The sequence below is a fragment of the Triturus cristatus genome, chromosome 10 (assembly GCF_964204655.1).
Source record: "Triturus cristatus chromosome 10, aTriCri1.1, whole genome shotgun sequence".
Taxonomy (NCBI): Eukaryota; Metazoa; Chordata; class Amphibia; order Caudata; family Salamandridae; genus Triturus; species Triturus cristatus.
This window is the reverse complement of record NC_140593.1, coordinates 835424028-835445206: the sequence shown is the minus strand read 5'-3', so window position 1 is coordinate 835445206 and position 21179 is coordinate 835424028. Positions and strand designations below refer to the sequence as shown.

Genomic DNA, 21179 nt, shown 5'->3' with positions numbered 1-21179 from the left:
TTTACAGGACATTATAAACCGTCGACTTATTAGCAGGACAACTTTGATAGTAAAGGCATTTCATGTTAAGACTGTACATAAATCTACAAAGGTTAACAGTTTTATGAATTTTCATTATTTCACTCACACACCCATCAAAATCAGACTGCTCGACATTTCTAATCACTCACTCACTCACCTCACGTCTCTCCGTCTCAACCACTCACACTGCCCCCCCTATTTGCTCACCACCTTGCAATAACCTACCTTCACTTTCACTTAATCCTCCTTCAATCAGTGGCATCTGGCACGGATCGAGGTGGTAGGCAGATGAAAAAAAAAAAATCACTTACTTCCTCGCCATGTCCCTCTCGCCACGTCCATCCTCCTCACTCCTCAGACCGGAACAGGAAGCACCCAGGCTCCCCTGAGCCAATCACGACACTGCAATGTGATTAGTCAGAGTGCCGTGGTTCGGCGCTCAGGCGGGGACTGGATGCCTGGGCATGTTCTGCACTCAGGCTGTAATGCAGCATAGGTGGAGAACATGCAAAGTGCCCATGAAAGTTTGGCCGGCCTGAGAAGGCCGGTCAAACGTTCATCTGCCTTTAGAGAGTGAAAAACACTCCTCCCTTGCAGAGCAGGCCCACCCCGCAAAGCTGCTGCAACAGGAAAAAATAAAATGATAATAACTGAATTATAATTATTTTATTTTTCTTTACACTGCTGAAAAGCGTGGGGCGACGCTCCTCCACCTTAGCGGCGGAGCTGCCACTGCCTTCACTTCCTGCTCGCCCAAAGCTTTCCCTCTCCGACTGCTCGTCTCTGGGTCTTAGCTCACTTATTTGTCTTCTGTCTGCTCACTCACTCATCCCAATTCTCTCACTTACTTGCATTAGTTGCTCATTCGCCCCATCGTCCGCACTCCCACCCATGGGCAGCAGAAACCTCCATACGTACCCACTGCAAGGCGCTCAGTGCAGAAGGGGTCCCAGCAAAAGTCAGCCACCGCAGACCCGTTCTCAATAGTTGGAAGGGCAGTATCTGGAAGACGGCCAGGCCTGTTGAGCTGAAGGGAAGAACATGAAAGAAAAGTGATGGACTTGTAGCACTGGCTGGCCTCATGGTGATGGATTTCCATCAGATGAATAATTCACCCCCTATCAACTGATAGAAAAGACAACGACAAAGAGAAAAGAAACCAGGCTGAAGAGAGGGTCTCACAATAGTACACATCTAAATATGTAATTAGACAAGGGGGATCTAAGGGGCTCCTTACTAGGTTCTAGCCATGTGCAATGCCTCAAGCATGCTTTAGAAGCAAGTGCTCACTACCTGATCACATCATTATTAACATGAATGAATCTCACATTTTAGTAGAAACAACTACTCATGTAAATCTTTATAGCACTGAAGGCTTCCAGCTTCTCATCAGAAGTGGGCTAATTAGAACCTGCACTTCTCTATGAAGAGCAGCTCCTTTGTACCACTCATGTCCAACCAACCTCTTAAATACCAGTGCAGCTCCTACCCGCCTTTGATAACACCCCTGCTCTGATCTTGAGGGACACAAAATATATGTGCCAGTCTGGTCAATCACGGACTATACCTCCAGCTGTAATATTGTCACAACCTTTACGAAATAGAAGAACAAATATGCTGAATGTTGAATTGATGAAGAACAGGTAAAGAGGACACAAAGAGCTTAGAGTTGAATTCAGAGTGTGCCAGGGGAGTGTGTCAGAGTGCTTACCTCCAAGACAGATATCTGCCCACCAGACATCAGCAGGGGGACAGCCACTCGCTCCTGGTTCACGCAGAACCCATCACACTCTCCAGGGGTGGTCAGGTTCTGCCCCTTTAGGTTTGTGATGTGGGTGTCCCGATGCATGAGGACCCCTTGTGTATGGCGGAACTTGGAACTGGGACCTGAAAAAAAACATTCATGGGTGAAAGGAGAAATTTAGTAGGCCAGTGCAAATGCCTCTGAATGATCACAAGAAAAGAAACTGTCATACTTTGTGAACAATGAAAAATGTAAATTTGGGGCGGGAGAAGCAAGGTGCAAAGGCATTTCCTCCTTCAATGCAGTATCAGCCTAATATACATGCACTCACACATATATAGCATATAGCACTATAGTAAATAGGGACCTTTAAGTTCAAAGTCAATCGCAATACCTTTTACCACATAGCAACCACCAACCACGAAGAACACTATGCTCCACCTCCCTTTCACCTACCCATAGTCGACGCATTCCCGAAGCATGAGTGGAGGACACTCCTCCCACATCGCAGCAAAGACTTGGAACAGCCTCCCCCACGCACCTCCGGACCCTCACCCCACTCCCGGAATTCCAAATGACCCCCAAGACCTGGCTGTTCGAATAAGCCTCCGGGACCTGCAAGCGACTGGATACCCTATCGGGTGATCAGCTGCGCCTTATAAATCCTGATTGATTGATGGCAATGGGTATTTTGTTTCTTATACACTTTATAAACAGACTGCAGTCCGTTGTATATCACACACCTGGCAATCTGACTCTACATCCATTCTCAGCCCATTCTGTATATCACACACAATGTGCACCCTCCCCCATCTGCAAAGACAAAATGTTCAGACTCTTTCTTCTCTCACTGTACCGCAGACTTATTTAATTTCCATCTTGTGTGAAAATAACACGACAAATAAAGGTAGGATCTATGGTGTCTTTGAGTGGCTTAGAAGATATTTAAATGCTACCACAAACAAAACGGAGTCGTGAGCTGTGGTACAAGAGTAGCGTGTGATGCACTTACCTAGAATGCTTTGCAGGGACTTCTGACTTGGGCTGGAGATGAAGCCACTGGTACTGGAGATAGAGACAGCCATGCTGGAGGGTGTCGTGGGTGAAGTCAGAGAACTGGTTGGAGAGGATAGGTTGTCTATGTCCTACCAATAAGATATACGGAATTAGGATGCAGACATCTTTTTCACAATCTGTTGCCAGTCACTTACATGAAGGATAAAGTAATAATTTTGGGGTCCAATTACCCTTGTTTGGATTCTTTAACATCATCAGCTTGTAGGTACTCCGCCATTTATGGCCTCATTATGAGCTCTCTTTTAAATCAGCAAGGGGTGATACCTACAGTTACCAGCACCATCTGCATCACAATGTCAGGGGTAACTGTGGACCTTTTGCTGTTGCACTCGGAACCTGCGGTTGCAGAAAGCAGTCGCAGCCTCTGGGTGAAATATAGGTGGCAATGAGGAATAACTAGCACAATGGGTCCATCATTTCTGATTCCGCAGGTCATTCATCATTTGTACGGAGATACTCAGAATGCACTTTTTAATGTCCAAGTAACCCCACCAACCCCCGAAATAACTGATACACCCAGTTATGTGTTACCTCCAGTGGAGCGTAGGCACCAGACAGTCACATCCAACCTGGGATGTAGTCCATATTCACAGGACCCAACACTGCTTTTAAAGTTGTTAATTCAGAGGTCTGCTTGTGGGTGTTGTTGTGTAAGAGTATGTCCATCATAACCAGTTCCCTGTGTGCATGCAGCTCTCTCAACTTCCTTTCTTGAACAAAGGAGCAAGTGGCAAGTGTTTTGGCTGAAGGCCTTTGCAGGATACCTTTGATAATTGAAAAAAGCACAGTGGTGAAAGTAATGGAGTCTCTGTGAAGGTAACTGTTTCCTTCTGTTATATCTCAGCTTTCTGCCATTTGCAACTTGTGGGTACATTCCACAGCAAATGAGAATGAGAAAAGAAGGTATCATTGGGTAGCTTAACCCTAGGCAAACTGGTTGTGGAAAACCTCCAGGACAGATTTAATATTGCTCCAGGAGGAAGCCTCAAGAACATACTGATGGCTGAATGTTTGTGAACTTGTCCACACTAGGCAGCCAACATACGTTGAATAGTTACAACAGATTCAATAGAAACTTTATTCAGCCATGTTCTCGCCATAAAAGTACATTTCACATAAAAACACAACTACACTACAAATGGGATAAAAGCACATATAAAATTCATTCATGTTATTAAAAACGTTTCCAGATAGGCCCAAGCCATTGCTGTTATCCACTCATATTTATCCTTTGACGTATTGCCCCTGATAAGAAGCTTGCAACCCCATAGCAAATGAGTGGGGAGAAAGTACTGGTCTTTCTTGTGCAAAATAGCAATCTCTAAAAAGTGGTAAAATATGTTTAACTCGCAGCTCAGTATAAAAACCACAGAAAAACATAAAATGCAACAAGTTTTGGTCAGAGAAATTATCGCATGCACATGGTTGTAGGGTTCCTATCTTTGAGAAACCTTTAGGTACAGTAAGGGACCAGTGGATACAATTAAATCTAAACCTGGATTAAAAAAAACGATGCAAATTATTAACAAAAGACCAAAAAGGTTGGTTTAAAATCCCAGGACATAATCAGAACATATCTGCATGTAGGTTTCTTAAGTTAATTTAATTCCCTATCCAGATTTCTCCTCATTAAGAATTGAATTTTTATAGCTTTCACATCCTCGGGGTGCAGCTTTCTCGGTTGATTAAATAGCTCTGGTTGCCCAAGAGCTGAAAGCTGTTGAGAGACATACTTTAACCAGGGAATACCTGCGACTCTGTCTAATATCATGCAGTCCTCTAAAATAATTTGGTTTAGGCTTGGCTTATCTCTAGACCAAATTTTTAGCCACCACATCAAGGGTGCTGCAGCAATGTTATCTATAATGTAATCCTGCCTTAGTTCCTCATGTATCATAAAAGCTGGAATGCTTGAAAGAGCAGCTAAGAGTTTATGTGCGTATTTGTTTTCAACTCCTTGAAGTTCATTCCATTCCTTATAGCCCCATATCACACTACCATACACTGTCATGGAGACGCATTTCTCATTATAAATCTGCAGCAGTGGTGGTCTGGGTTTACTCCCTAATCTTCTAGGGAAATCCAGTGAGGCTCCAGCTGCTCTTACCAAAATGTTTTTCTTTAATGCTCGCTGTGCCACCCAAGTACAATTTTCATCGAGTAACACACCCAGGTATGGGTATGTTGGTCCATTGATTAGCACTCCACCTTTACATGTAAGGGATGTTTTCTCTCGCTTTAGATTACCAATTGACATTATATGAGATTTAGTCAAATTAACCGCAAGGTCAAGAGCTACCCTAAAATCGATAAAAGTATTAACTAAACATTTCAAAGCAATCGGAGTCCTGGCAAGTAAAACTGCATCATCTGCATATAAAAGAGCTGGAATTAATTTAGAACCTACTTTTGGGTTGTCTAAACAGGAGTCTGATAGCACAGCCCCCAACTTATTTATGTAAAGTGTAAATAATACTGGTGCAAGAATGCACCCCTGCCTCACTCCTCTTTTTACCTTCCAGGCTTAAGTTATGGAGCCACTCTCGTTATACCTTACAGAGGCAGTCAAATTAAGATGGGACCAATGCAGGAAACATACTAAGTTCCTATCAATCCCTATTTCAAGCAGCAATTGCCATAGCTTAGTCCTGCTTACCCAATCAAAAGCGGACGCTAAATCCATAAAAGCCAAAAACATACGCCCTATTTTGGCTAGGGTATATTTGTTGGTGATCATGAGTAGGTTTATACATTGCTCCACTGTGCCCCTACCCTTGCGAAAACCAAATTGCATTTCGGACAACACATCGTTTCCTTCCAAACAAATGCTTAGACGATCTAAAATTACTTTGCCCATTATTTTTGCTGCGGAATCCAGCAAGGAGATCGGGCGATAACAGGCAGGATTGTCCCTGGCACCTTTTTTATAAATTGGCAAAATCACCGCGATTGACCATGAGTGGGGTAGACCTACCCTTGTAGCCGCATTGAACACCTCTGTTAAAACTTTCGCCCATGTACCAGAATCTGATTTATAGAGGTCCACAGGTATCCCATCGGGGCCAGGGGCTTTCAGTGCAGACATACCCTCAATCGCTTTCTGTACCTATTTTCCCTCATATCCTAAAGCGAGTGGTGCAGCACTCAGTACCCAAGATGAGTCTGTTTGTTTTATAGCGACCTCTGCATAGATCTGCTCAAAGTGACTAACCCACCGATCGGCAGGAATAACGCTCTCAATTCTTGTTGTATTATAAAAAAGGGGCTATTTGCACCCTTCCAGAATTTGGCACTATCGGCTTGTGCACTCGCCTGTGTTAGTTCCTCCGATGCCTGTTCCTTTAAAGCAGCCTTCCTTAGTTTTAGAGCCAAATCATATGTTTTTCTACGACTTTTAATCAGCTCAGGATCTCTAGGTGCGACCATAAGGGCTTTAAGAGCTTTAGAACAATCGGCATCAAACCACTTAGCCTCCTTAGTACCCGCCAACCTCTTTTTAGCTGTTAGCTTTTTACCAATTCATTTTGTCAGTTTGTCAAGAGCCTCTAGTACTTCTGTGGACTTGTTATGTCCATTAAGGAACTGCTCAATATCCTCTTTACACTCAGAGTATATCTCTGCTAAAAAGAGCTCGGGGACAATATTCTCCCATCTTATTTTCCGATCCTGATCCGTGGGCTGAAAATCCCCGTTTGCGAAGGTTCTTAACTCAGCACCCCAGGAAACCACTAAACCTTTAGATTAAGCAATGATTGGATTGTGATCGCTGAAACCGGTCCGGGCCGCCCTGACTTCCCACATATGTTGGTATAGAGGGGCTGATATTACAACTTAATCTATAATTGAACTGCTCCCTCCCCCAAAAACACGAAGGTATTACCTCTACTACCTCCCCAGACTCTAAACAGTATAAATTATTACTAGCTAATAAACTTTCTAGCCGGGCACCTTGAATGACATTTTCAAAATGGGCCACGGGTGGTAAGTCTTCAGAAATTTCCCCTTCTAATAAACATTTTAGTTGGCAACGGTGTACATTAAAGTCACCCATTATGATTGCTTCGTAGGGAGTGTGTCTCTCCTGTACAAGATCCTCTATAAAACTTTTGAGATAATTTAAATGTTCACTATCATGGTCCCTACAAAATGAATTAAAAAAAATTCACAATCACCAAAGTTACACTGCTTGGAAAGGTTAATTCTACTGCTAGCAGGTGTGGAGAGGAGCTAGGCAAACCCTTGACAGTACATGACAAATTAAGCGATATTAGGGTAAGCAAGCCACCCTTTGCTCATCCTACAGCTGATGGAGATGCAGATTTAAAATCTGGGGCAAAACCATCCATTACAAAGGAGTCAGAGTATCCCACGTTTCTTGGAGTGCAATAATGTGACCTGCCTTTATTATCGCTAACCACTGCTCATTGTCCTTTTTCGCCTTCAACCCTGAATGTTCCATGTCATAAAGGTGCATAAAGGATCTGTCATTTTGTGATCACAGGGTAGTGGAAGAGAACTAATCGGTTGCGCAATTAAAGGAGGCTTGGTACTAACCATAATATCAGCAGGGGTTGGCTGTCAATCAACACTATCCAGATCCCTTAATGGTGCAAATCTATTTTTGAGAGGAATTATTGTATTCCTAGTAATGCCCACTTGTTGTGTTTGCAACAACCTCCCTTGGGGGTGAGTACATCTGATTCCCTCACTACTAGGGTGTAGTGGCCCTTCTGGGTAGAAAAAAGAAAGTGGAAGAGCCTGGATGCCCGTGTACGAATCTGCTCTCATCTGGCCTTCTATCATGGCTCTTACGTGTGAAGGATGGGTTACATTGACCACAATACAATCCCCGCTCCTATCTTTCCTTGTGGCTTTCCCCACCCAACCAACTCTTCTAGCCATGATAATAGGGGGGGCAAAGGAACTTTGTGATTCGTCCAGACAGTTTATTACCTTGTGTATTAAATCCATTGTTGTCTCTTGGAGTTCTCCTGTAAGGGAGGAACACCTACTAGGACAGTCACAAGTTGGGCTGATTCAGGGTGCAGGTGTAGAACGTCAGTTCTCTGTCTCACCAGACTATTTGCATTAAGGGGTTTCAAGCCGGTGGGCTCATTCCCGTGAATCAACCGGGTTTCCTTAGGCACATCCCCTAGTGATTCGCGCAAGGCTGCGCCTGGAGCAGTTCCTTGGGCCCTACCATTTTAGGGATGGCCAGTCATTCCTTGTGGGCCTGTCCTATCTAGGATCTGTATACTATCTCTAGGTAACTGCTGAGACGCCCTGTGTGCCATTGGTGTACTTTTACTAGTTAGTGACCCCCTATTGTGTAAGTGACTTTTAATATCATTCCCCTCTGCCACTGAAGGACGCTTCTGCCCCATCGGTTCTGTCCCCATGCTATCCGAGGTGCTGACATGTTTGTTTGCCTGACACAGTAGTAATCCTAGTTTATCCAGCCTAGCAATAATAGGGGTTAAGTATGACTTTATGATTTCTTCTACTTTTGAGGAGAGGCTACTTACAATTTGTCCCAAACAGTTTGATCAACAATGGGTGGCACTGCTTTTTTTTTTGGCTGCTGAGCCATTTTCCTGCCTCCACCTCTTTTCTTTTTTACTGGTGGCTCAAATAAAGAGGGGCCCTCATCTTGGTTGCCATCAACCTCATCCATTAAGTTTGTGACAACCAGTGGCGAAGGCACAGGCTCGCTTTGCACTGTTTGGGGTGGGGTATTCGATGGTACTGGATTAAGGAATAGTTATATGTCTGAAGAATGCCACTGACGGTCCCTTAGCCTGGACTGAGTGTGTGCTTGGACACAAGATGGAGGCTGCACTTCATGGAAAGTGTCACAATCGGAGATACATGACATTATCTGTCTTGCCGTGGCGGCCTTGGAAGTCACTTGACCAGCATCATTGCCTTCAAAAGTCACAAGAAATTGGTCAGTAGAAAGGAGTTCCTAGCTCTGTCAAGAAAGAAGTGTGAGGCCAAATTGTGTCGAGTAGGATTGTAGAAGAAGAAAGGTCAGAAGAACGATGTCCTTCTTAAGATGAAACTCCAGCAGCACCTTTGGGATAAAGAAGCCCTCAGGACTAGTATACCCTTTTGAAAAATCGTAAAAAGTTCTAAGAATCCAAGCATGAATGGCTAGAAGAAATAAGCCTTTCACATAAGAAGATTTAAGTCACAAAGAAGTACTGGCTCAACAAAAATATGCACAAACCAGGCTAAGACCAGTTCAACTAAAACATCTGACTGTCACCTAGGGTGCCTGCAGAGTACCAGGCCTCCTACGCACCGGGAAGGCGTACTGATCAGATGTGATGTCCAGGCGGGTGGGTATGGTTGACCCTAGGGCTCGAAGATGTCAAGAAATTCCTTGGGAACTTCCCACTCTGTGCCAAGTGGAGACACCTACCCTGGCTGTTTGATTTGGAACTGTTAATCCCCACAATGTGGGGAGTGGGTGCCCCTGTGGTGCTCCCTTACTTATAAGAAAGCCAATGGGTGTATTGTCCATGTGGATCATAGTCACCATATAGTTCACCACTAGACAAAAGAATTTCAGTGCCAGGAAGATTGCTTTCAACTGCAACACATTTTCAGGGATGAATGTAACCCGCAGGCAATGAAAATGTGCTCCTACGCAGTGCTGAGAGAAGTTATGAGTGACTGTGTAATGTTGATGGTGCAGTTGGAAGTGACATTTTACTCTGAGGTTAGGTGCGAGTGCACATCCATCAGAAAAACGGACAAGGGATGACTATCCTCACATGGGCATGGTCTGATATTCCCCCGATTGATCCCAGATTTAAAACAGATAGAGCTGCCAGAACATATGAAGAGTTTGGAATATGGAAATACTCGTATGCATGCTTCCTATTATCCTATATACCTATGGAATTACCAAGCTGTTACAGTAGTTACATCTTGTTAGTCAAGAAATTGTTCACTGCATGATTGGTGGCCGGATCTCACTAGTGGAGCAAAGATTGTCACCCGGCTGGAATCCGGAACTGGCCAAAATAAACTGAAACCATTTGGATGGTAACAAAAACAGTTATATTTAGTTCAGCGAATAGTAACACTGGACTATGCTTCCTCGCTTACACTATTCTGATAAAGTAACTGTGCCCCCTGTTGGCAAGTTTTGTGCATGCTATTTCCTGGATTTTTGGGATGTTTTATAAATTAACTTTTATTTCAATTGTTTTACGAATCATGCTTGTGGAAACTAGCTGCAATGGCTGTTAGCATCAGCTGAAGCCATTTTGTTTTGTGGCAGGCATTTTAGTTAGCCATGTGCTCACCATGTGCGTTCTCCCTGTTCACTGTTGACTGCATTTGTATTCTGCTTGTGTCATGAGATATAGTTAACTCTTTCAGCACTGAGCCAGAGCCTTGCACATGCTCAGAAAGACCTGCAGCTACCAATACACCTGCTCCTAGTGTATAACGGTCAGGCTGTTGTTACTGATGTAAGGAGAAATGTCTCCCCTCCCACTTTGTTGAGCAAGCCATTTTTGTATAACCATATTAGTCAACAACTATTCTTGTATGTGCCAGTACCTCCCCTTGGTCTCATGCTGACTATGCAACAAATGCATATATAATGCCCCTGTTCTCTGTACTCCTTAGACTGCCTCCTACAGTGGCCTGAGGGTACCGTATTGACGCAGTCTCCCTCATGTGAGGTTAATAAATACTTATTTTTGATATTACAGCTTCCGTGCCAATCGCTCTCTTTATTGGTCTGAGGACTAGTGCGCAAAGAAGGTCGAACCTCTAGCACCGGTAGGCCCTGGTGAGGTCTACTTCTACATCCTGACGATCTGATAAGTGAACTGGACCAATTTTAACGAATTATTGCAAGAGATACAAAGATAGGGGGCCTTTCTCTGAATGGGTGATTTGAATATTTTGACTTGCCCCTTCAAAGGTGACCGTGTCTGTGGAGTTACAGATTGGCAAAAACAACATGTAACACATTTTATCTTCATGCCAGATGGGTCTGCGCTGAACCAAGTGATAACCAAACCTAGTTTACTTTTCAGTTCTGACTTTTTTAAAGAAGGTGATTTTATTCCGCGAACTTATACAGGGAAGGGATCTACAACAGATTTTATGTTGTTCTCTCCTTATATAGGCCCGTATTTTCAGAACTCCTATATTTTTGCCACCATAATCAGCAACCATAATCCTATTGCTGCTAGCTTAAAATGTCCTTTGTCCAAATCCCAAATGTGCAGTCTTACCCCTGATCTTCAGTTCTCCAAGAACCAAGGTATTGGCCTCAAATGGGGAAATGTGGATGATGTAAAATTCTTTGAGAGCTTAATCACACAATCTAGAGGAAGTGACGTTGTGTCTATCTGAGGAGGCATTGGTTGGGGAAGTTCTTGAAAGTTTTAAAGGGCTCTGTAAATGTCTTCAGGTTTGCTGATTGCCAAGTAAAAGCACCCCCCTCCTCTCCCTCGCCATTCAAATGGTGTAATACTGCTTGCACTGTTGTTTTAAAACAGCTAAAAAAGGATTCCAATGCGTCCCCCCGCAATATCGAGGAGGTTAGATATGCTAAGGCCGCATATAAATGCACTCTAGATGGGAGGAAACAGGAGGTGAGGAAACAGGAAGTAATGAAGCAGTCATGGGAGGATTTGCAAGCTGCTCTGAACTTAGGGACTCCAAGGCTTTATGGGAAGTGATAAATGGGACTTTTTTACTGATGAAAACTAGCCCAGAATTGAATGTCATATTCGCTCAGCAGAGATAGTCAGTCACTTCTCTAAAATATTCAGCCACAACCCTCCATCCCTTGCTCCAGGTGAGATTAGGCCCTCTTCTTCTGTGGCAAGATTCTAGCTCTATGTGATTCAATTGAAGTTAGTGCAATAACTAGATCCATATTAAAGTCACAGGCAGAAAAGGCGGTGGAAAAAAAAATTTATCCATGTGACTGTATCACACAGATAGGGGAATCAATTCCAGTTCCCCTCAGCACTATCTCAGACCCACTGAGCTATCTATATCTGTCTCTGACCAAACTGCTTGCACTGTCCTTCACAGTACTCCCCACTCCTTTACAAATCTATTCCAGCCCGACCCAAGGCCCTTTACTGCCCTCTCTGACACCTCTTTGGGTAACAGCCATCAACATAAACCACGTTCTGAGACCTCCCATCTCTTACAGGTTTAGCTCGACCTATTTTCTGTTCCGTTGTTTGCTTGTACTGCAATAAGTTTACTTTGCACTGTGTCTTGTGCTTATAAGGCAATTCTATTTTCTGTATTACCTGTATATGGACTGTGTCCCATTCTGGGGGTTTCTGCTGGTAACAGCACTTTCTAACATATATAAACACCCCACAAAGAAAGACTAAGGGCAGAAGAAGCTTGTTCAAAGGTGTAACACTGCGGTGTATGTCTGCCTTGGTATGCCAATAAGTATTGGTAGCTGCCAATACATTTCAACTGTTTCGGAGCCCTGCCCAGTGTCTGTGTTTTCTGTGCATAGCTCTGAGGAGGGTTGGAAGACTTATTTCCCTAACAGATGGTGTCAGAAGTGGGATTCATTGAATAAGGACAAGAAGTGGGTCCTGATGAATGCCATGAGCCGATAGGTCATCTAAGGCAGAAACATGTTGACCTTACTCCAATAGAGAACATCCATACCCCTATTCACTAAGCTTTTTTAATCCTAACCATCGGAGACACTAAAAAAAATAGATTTTGTCTCCCATGAGCTAGTTTTAATAAACTTGTTACACTTCACTTAATTTGCACTGTGCCCCTCACTCCATAATTTCCATTGGATGATTTAAGATCAAAACACCTCCTGCTCCTCTTCTTACAGGAGAGTTGTAGCCCACACTGTGAACCTTGCAGTCACAGTGTGCAAAAGGGAACCCAATGATGAAGCATGTCACCTTTGGGTGAGTGAGGGTTCTTGTCTTTAAAAGACACATGCCCTGTCACTTTCATTCACCGACACCATAACAACAGAACACATCCCGATATTCTTTTTGAGTTCAATGCATTGAATAATGCCACTGTCGGGTAAGTAAGCTGAATACCTTGCTATAGTGGCCTTTCAATGCTTAGGACATAATATTAGTAAAACAGAGAAATTACTGTTATTTAAACAGGGGACAGAAGGGAAAACTGTGACTTTTCTCTGTATCAATTCATTGATTGATAAGTGGCTGATATTTTCGGATCTTCTTAAATCCAGTGCAGGAGAGCCTGGGCCGGAGAATAATTTATGACCCCAAAGGCAGGGGGAACAAAGGAAAAAAATCTCCCAGAGTGTAACAGGAGAAGCACTGACTATCAGCTGGCACAGAACACAGGGAAATGATTTTGAAATGTGCAGTTCTGTCATTGATCAATGACTATATTTAAAATAATGTGTGAAGCTTTAAAAGTAATGTACCGCTATGTTTCCTTGAAATGTTTCTTTGAATTTTATGAAAAATAGTGCACTACTGCATTACAGAAGGAAAAATGTTTTATGTGGTGGCTCTGAGTGGTCCACAGCTGTTGATTTTTCTCTTTCTCACTCTCTCTATCCACTACCTAACAATCAATCAATCAATCAAGAACCACTTTATTCGATTATTTAAAATCATAAAAGTATACAGTACATGATTAACAGTTTAAAAACATTCTAACAGTTCCATAGTTAAAAAAGATAATTTATCTCGGTGGATCAGATTTATAAAAGCTAATTAATTTCCTCCAATGCTGCCTGTCTATTCCTTCTTGACCTAATGGCTGCAACAAGGAAGCTGGCAACACCAAACATAGTTGCAGGGGATTCCATTAACCCCTTCCATGCTCATGACGGAACGGTTCCGTCATGAGCATCGGTTGAGCTGTGCTCATGACGGAACCGTTCCGTCATGGCCCCGCCCGCGCTCGAACCCTTCAGCACCGCGGGGGAATCCGCGCAGCGCTGAAGGGGTTAATAGTAAAAACAACAATGCAGGTTTAACTTGTACAAAAGCTTTCCCCCTCAAAATAGGGAAAATAAACCTTTTCCTAGCTTCCAGGTACAAAGGACAAAAAAACATAAAGTGCATTGTATCTTGGAGAGAAAAATCATCACATTTACAAGGGGCCACATCTTCCGGCCTAGACCAACCCTGAGGGACACTTAATACTAAATGGATCTGGTTGAAACGGAATTTAGTCAATAGCCATCTATGGTAAAAGTTCGTAACAGTTGACAAATATGGGTGCATAGCTATAGATAAAATAAGCAAGAGGTGAGCCCTTACTGTAGGTTTACATAACTCCTGAGATTCTCGCTCAACCTAGCAGTGCTTAATATAATAAGTTTTAACCCACTTTAAATCGGCTTTACATAGGCCTTCGGGATTGGTAAAAAGCTCCGGGCGTCCAATTTTCTTAGATATCAGTTTAATATAGGACAGCCACTGAATTTCCTTCATATTATCTAATTTGATACAATCTTTCAGGATACTATGATTCAATGTGAGATCCGGATTCAACCAGGTTCTGATCCATAACAGAATTGGAGCAATTTTTATAATGTCAGAAATATATCCTGTCCCCAATTCAAGATGGACCGAATGTGTCGTAGTAGATTGGGGGAGGCCAAGAAGAGCACGTAAGAATTTATTCTCTTCTGTTTGTATGGGATCAGATTTAATGTACCCCCAAATTGCGGCCCCATACCTAGCTATTGAAACCGTTTTAGCTTGGTATATATTTAGAATAGCCTCACAGGGTTTCCCTCCCAACCTTTTCGCGAAACCCAATATTGCAGCCGAGGAGCTACGCACCGCATTTACCTTGATAGATAATTGAGGTGCCCAGGTACCTTTATCGTCAAAGACGACTCCTAGGTAGGTGAACACTTTCACTCTAGTGATAACTTCTCCATTGCAATAAAAAGTTTTGGGGAGGTTCTTTCCCTTACCCAGTGCCATAATATGGGATTTACCATTGTTAACCACGAGGTCCAAAGATTTCATAAAATCCCCAAAAGAATTCAGTAATCTTTGTAGCCCGAGCGGAGTCCGGGCCAATAAAACTGTGTCATCCGCATAAAGAAGTACGGGTATAGGAGTACCTTCTACCCGTGGAATGTCAAGAGATGCAGTTAACAAATTATCTTCAAGGGAATTTATGTACAATGTGAATAACATAGGGGCAAGAATACAACCCTGACGTACCCCTCTACCAGATTTAAAGCTAGCAGTGCATTTCCCATCCTGAGTCATCCTTATTGAGGCTTTCAAATCTTTATGTAATTCTGCCAGAAAGTACACAAGGGGCCTATCCAGACCCAATTCCAGGAGCATAGACCATAGCTTAGACCTGTTAACCAGGTCAAAAGCCGTGGACAGGTCCATAAATCCTAGAAAAATCGAGCCCCCTGAAGCTTTTGTGTACTTTGCAACGATTAGGTGTAAATTAAGACATTGATCCTCTGTTCCCCGTCCTGATCTAAAACCATACTGGGCGTTGGAGATTACTCCTTTCTCTGTAGCCCAGTTTGATATCCTAGCCAAAATAACCTTTCCTAGGATTTTAAACGAAGAGTCCAACAGGGATATGGGCCTATAGCATCTAGGGTCTCCCCTTTGGCCCTTTTTAAACACAGGGATTATAATCGATTGGGACCACGACTTCGGGAGAGCTGTTACGGCCGCAGAGTTAAAAACATTTAACAATATTTTAGCCCAGTACTTAGGGTCAGCCTTATACATATCAGAAGGCACCCCGTCTGGGCCTGGCGCCTTGCGCCCGGCCGTACCCTCGATAGCTTTCTCCACCTCTTCAATAGTAAAGCTAATGGGGGGGAGGGGAGGACTAGAAATTGGTACCACAAAGGATTCCAGCTCAAGGTTACTCCCATAGATTTTTTCAAAGTGACCTAACCAATCCTCCTTTCTTTGAATGTAATGAAAAATAGTGCACTACTGCATTATAGAAGGAAAAATGTTTTATGTGGTGGCTCTGAGTGGTCCACAGCTGTTGATTTTTCTCTTTCTCACTCTCTCTATCCACTACCTAACAACTTTTTCCTTGTAGGAGACAATTCTGTTTATCTTTCAGGGTGTAAAATTGTGAGTGAAGGGCACAATGGGCAACGGCAAGTCTAAAGCAACCATGCAGGTGGTAAAGCCTTTCATGATGAAAAAGACAAAAAACTGTTTAAACATCTGTCATTAGAGAAGCATTTTAAGTTTCCAGCAGATAGCCCTGCAGCTCAGGTTGTAAAAAATACGAATTGTTTAGAATGTGACACCTTTTTTGGACTTAGAAAGGGAATAAATGGCGGTGGCCTAGATTTGGTTCACTTGAGATAGATGACATTGAACACTTGATAAAGACTATAGACTTACTGGGTGACCCATCATGAGATTCAAACTATATAAAAGATTGCTTAAAACAGTGGCTTGCAATTACTAAAAATAAAGCTCTACTTTCCAAAAAGAAAAGCCAGGGGAATGCCACCACAGAGTCCAGAGACTGTCCTGCATAGCAGTGGTGAACAGTGAGTGCAAAAAGCCTGATAACAAGGAGCCAGACCTAGAGAAGAATCGTCCCACAATGTATAGCCAATGTTGATTAGAATTAAGTAACTATGTACAAACAGAACAGCATTTTTTTTCACTATGGCAACAGTGTGGTTTTTAACAGCTGAAGCAGACAAGGTCAGAGCAATACCAAATGCCATTACTTCTGGAATGGCTGCTGCTCTGCTGTGAATCTAGACGTACCGTCAAGACAATATTGACATAAATAAGTTAAAGAAACTGTTTATCACCTCCAAGCCTCAAGGCCTTTATGTCAAGCTGGGGGAAGGAGCAGACAGCGAGCAAATAACCTGTCGTTTATTGACTGAGGAGGAGATTTTGCTGTTTACTGAGGAAAATAGGAATTTAATTCCTGGATCACAGGCACAATGAGAACAGTCAGCCGACAGTGGGACAAAGCATCCATTCTACAGGGCCTCTTTTACCGGCACCTCATTTCTCAACCCCTCCTCAAGCAACTTCAATTTACCCATCACTTTCAGGTCCCTACATACCTTGTGAAAGAAATAACGCACACGAGGAGTCACTGTCTCCAAAACCAGGCTTATCATGTGTACCTTATTTCGATATATCCCTGGAAGGTGATTTAACTAGGGTATCTGCCATACCAACTAGTCCAAGAGAAGGAGGTTTCAGAACATCGGTTGTGAATGGGCACCTATCAGTTGGAGGGGACATGCCACATGCTTTTGAAACACCAGCCCAAACTTCCACCTTTTGCCTGAGGGCGGATTTAGGGCTGACTGCAGAAGAGAATCTATGAGGAAGCGCGCGAGCAGTTAGCACACCTGAGGAAGGAGGAAGATGAGTTCCAAGAAGAGTTGAATACTGAAAGGGAGGAAATGCAATGCTCCATTAATAATCTCCAGGATACGATAGATAAGAGGGAGCAGCTGATACATACACGGTCACGCACTTGGGCATTAAAGGGAAAAGGTAAAAACTCATATACTGATGAAATACTATTAAGCACTAAAATAACTGCACCACAAATAGTGGGGAGGGGAGGGGCAGCCATGTTAAAGCCATGAACTCCCTTGGAGGCGACTTAGGTGACTGAGGACGCACCCGACTGCTCACCTCCAGTGTGAAATATTATGAATGGCTTCATAAAATATGCATTGCTTTTATCCCCTTGCTCGAGATGTAGAAATGTTACTAAAAATAGGATATGGTAGCAGATGGTCTTTGGTAAAAAGTGCGTTCCAAATTCCACAGCAAAGAGATTGGACAATGCTGACTAATAATATGGATGTCACAGAAAATAGACTGATAAATTGATTAGAGTCTATCAAGGACACCATTAATGGCCTAGCAGTCAAACAGTGATTTTTCTCAACTCACAGCCACGTTGCAGAAGTCAAGGGAGTCAGTGGCTGATTACATCTTAAGGTACAATGAAGCATGGGATAACACTGCAGGGGTAGCGTGCATGATAGAGGTATATAAGGTATTAGCTACTCAGACACTTATGAATGGAGTGTTAGCTTCTGTGGCCCATAGTTGTAAATTGTGCCACCGGATTGGTCTACTAAAGGATATCAAGAGCTGTGCACACTTCTCATAACCATGGAGAGACACAGTATTTTCAAGGTAAATTAGAACACAGCTAAAAATGACGAAAGGAATGATATTGCAACAAGTACACAAGGAGGAGGAGCCAAAGCGAAGATACTATCAGAGGTCACAGCATACACAGAATAAAGGACAAGGATACCAGAGAAGAGACAAGAGTAGTGATCAGTGTTATGTTTTCTGGAGGTACGGAAACTGGGGACATTTTTTTAAAAGGAATAGAGGCAGAAGTGTCTTGAATGAGAGAAGTGCCAGGTATGATAGAAATGATAGTAACAACAGGAATGATAGATTTGACAGAAATGAGATCCAGCCATCTGCACCACCCATGCCCAGAGATCTCAAACAGACCCAGCACTCCTTGAGGAATCCTTTCCAGGAGCAACATGGATCAGCATAGGACCACGTGGAGAGAGAGATGGAACAAACAGCAGAAACCAGAGCCCAGTACTTTATATGAAGGTATCAGACACACCTGAGGAGAATCCCATGTTTCCAACTCAGGTAGGAGGTAAAGAGATCGATTTCCTAATAGATAGTGGCGCAAGCCTATCAGCAGAAAGAAACATGTTGGGTCCTAGTAGTGGTGAAACTATAGCTGTAAATGGAATGATGATTCATGAAGAATTGTCAGAACCCCTCCCAGTTTCTATTGACGACTTCACACTGACCCATCAGTTTCTCCTGTCACCAGATGCACCCATCAATTTGCTGAGGAGAGACCTCCTCTGTAAATTTCATGCAACATTATATTTATCACAAAATAGGACTTACTTACAAGTACCTGTGGGCAGGCTAGAATTGGCTGATAGAGCACCAACTGCTTGAAAATGAAGTAAGGATTCTGTCTTATGTTACCGATGGACTTCGTTACACCGAGATTTTTATGATATAGTGTTGGAAAAACTGTTTAAATACAGCACTGACATTGAAAGTGACTTGGTCACTTATTTAGTGTAGTTGTCATCAGTAACTGGGCAGTTACACTGTACTGCAGCATTTCTCACAGGGCCAGTGCCTGAATGGTATGCCTACATGGCAGACAGATATTTGTAGTGGACAATGGAGTTGCTCTAGCCCACATTATACGTAGGAAAAGAAGGTTGTGCAGTGAGCATTGAGCTAGGACCACAGGAAGAGAGGTTATTTCAAGTGCCAGCTTCCAAACCACATATGTCTTTAGTTGTAGCACCAGGTTACTACCCTAAAGATTTGGGCCCCATGGTCAAATGCCTTGAGGACTTACCAAGAATTAAGGATTTTACATTTCCTTTGGGAACTGTGTCTGTGTTGGGAGATGGAGAAGAGTTGTGTTGGACGTTGTGTATGCTCAGAAATGACAGGACTGCAGTTTTTGGTAAGCTGGAAGGGAAGATGGCTTTCCAGCTGACTAAAAACAAGGTTCTAGAGCAAGTGAATTCAGAGGTTTGGGCAAAACACAAAACTGGGGCAGGATTATTGAAAACATGCCCTCCCCATAAAGTGACACTTAAGTAAAATTCAGAATTACCTTATGTGCGTCAGTACGAGCTGTCCCCTCAGGCAGAGGAGGGAATACACCTGTGATTGAATCTCTCTTACAACAGTATATCATTAAAAAGACCTCTAGCTCCTGTAATAGTCCTATCATTCCATTGCCCAAGGGCAACACTGGGCAGTAACTTCATACAGGATTTATGACAGATAAACTACATTGTGGTTCTCTTAGCACCTGTTGTGTCTGGCACCAATGGTATATTATCTTCTATACCTGTAGAGGCAGAGTACTTTTTGGTCATAGATCTCTCCTCTGCGTTTTTCCATATTAGAGTCCATCCAGAGAGTGAGTACCTCTTTGCCTTCACAATAAAAGATAATCAGTACACTTTCACAAGACTCGTTCAGGGCTTCACTGAGAGTCCCATGGTCTATGCGCAAGCAGTGAAGAGAGACCCAGACAGCCTACACCTGGAAAGTGGTAGCGTGGTCTTGCAGTATGCTGAGGATCTCCATGTGGCACCTCCATCACTTGAGGCCTGTGAAAAAGAGACTATAGCACTGCTGAACCACCTCCAGGGGAGAGGACACACAGTCTCACTGTAAAAATTCCAGTGCTACCAAAAAGAGGTGACTTACTTGGGTTATGTGGTATCCAGAGGTACATGCCGCATATCACCTGATAGAAAAAAATGATTCAGAGCACGCAGCCCTCGTCCACCAAGAAAGGAATGCTGTCCTTCCTGGGGATGATGAACAACTGCCACCAGTGAATCCCTGAGTACAGATTCCTTGATGTCATCCTGCAATAATGTACACTACAAGATGCTCCCAACAGCACTGTATGGACTCATGAACTTGCGGACTGTTTCAAGAAACTGAAACAGACAATGTGTACTGCGCCAGCCTTGGGGCTGCCTAATTTCAAACTGCCCTTCCATCTCTATGTGTCAGAGCAAAATAGCATTGTAAATGGTGTGCTGACACAGCAGCATGGCTCAGGAAAAAGACCTGTGGCATACTACTATGTGACTTTGCATGTAGCAGTGACTGGGCATTCAGCTTGTTGGAGAGCAGTGGCCACAGCAGCTGTGATGGTAGAGAGGATGGCTCCCATTGTGTTGGACTTCCCTTGTATTGTTTATGTGCCCCATTCGGTACAGTTGTTATTGTCATCTGCAGCAACGCAACATTTTTCGTGGCCAGGCGAACATGTTATGAGGTCACTTTGTTGTCTAAAACCAATATCAACATTAAAAGATGCCCACCTGTTAATTTAGCAACATTAGTGCCTGTAACTGGTGATTCAGACAAGACCACTGACCATGACTGTGTTGAGGTTCTAGAGACATGCACCACAACCAGACCAGATAAGCAGCAAACACCTTTAGAAAAGGCAGACTATGAGTGGTACACCGATGGTTCCTTCAGCAGACTAACATACACAGTTTACAGAGCAGTGTATGCTATAACAACAATAGACTCCATAGTTGAAAATGCAGCTCTCCCACATGGCACATCTGCCCAGCAAGCCATGCTGTAACAAGGGCACGCATCCTAGTTGAGGGGAAAAATGTTTACACAGACTTACTTTATGACTTTGGAGTTGTCCAGGATTTTGCATGGCCGGGGCAGTATCGTGGTTTCATAACAGCAGCAGAATGCACCATTCAAAATGGCCTCTTAGTAAAAACACTTGGTAAGGGCAA

The 21179-nt window shown here is 43.3% G+C and overlaps 1 protein-coding gene across 1 annotated transcript in view; it reads right to left on the bottom strand.

Moving 5' to 3' along the window:
* CORO7 (coronin 7) overlaps positions 1-21179 on the bottom strand; it is an 850148-nt gene that overhangs the window by 110194 nt on the left and 718775 nt on the right. Inside the window, exons 15-17 of the mRNA XM_085628451.1 lie at positions 2778-2910; positions 1733-1908; positions 940-1048 (exon numbers count right to left, since the gene is read on the bottom strand). Coding sequence (XP_085484577.1) covers positions 940-1048; positions 1733-1908; positions 2778-2910 — 418 coding nt within the window. The remainder of the gene's footprint in view (positions 1-939; positions 1049-1732; positions 1909-2777; positions 2911-21179) is intronic.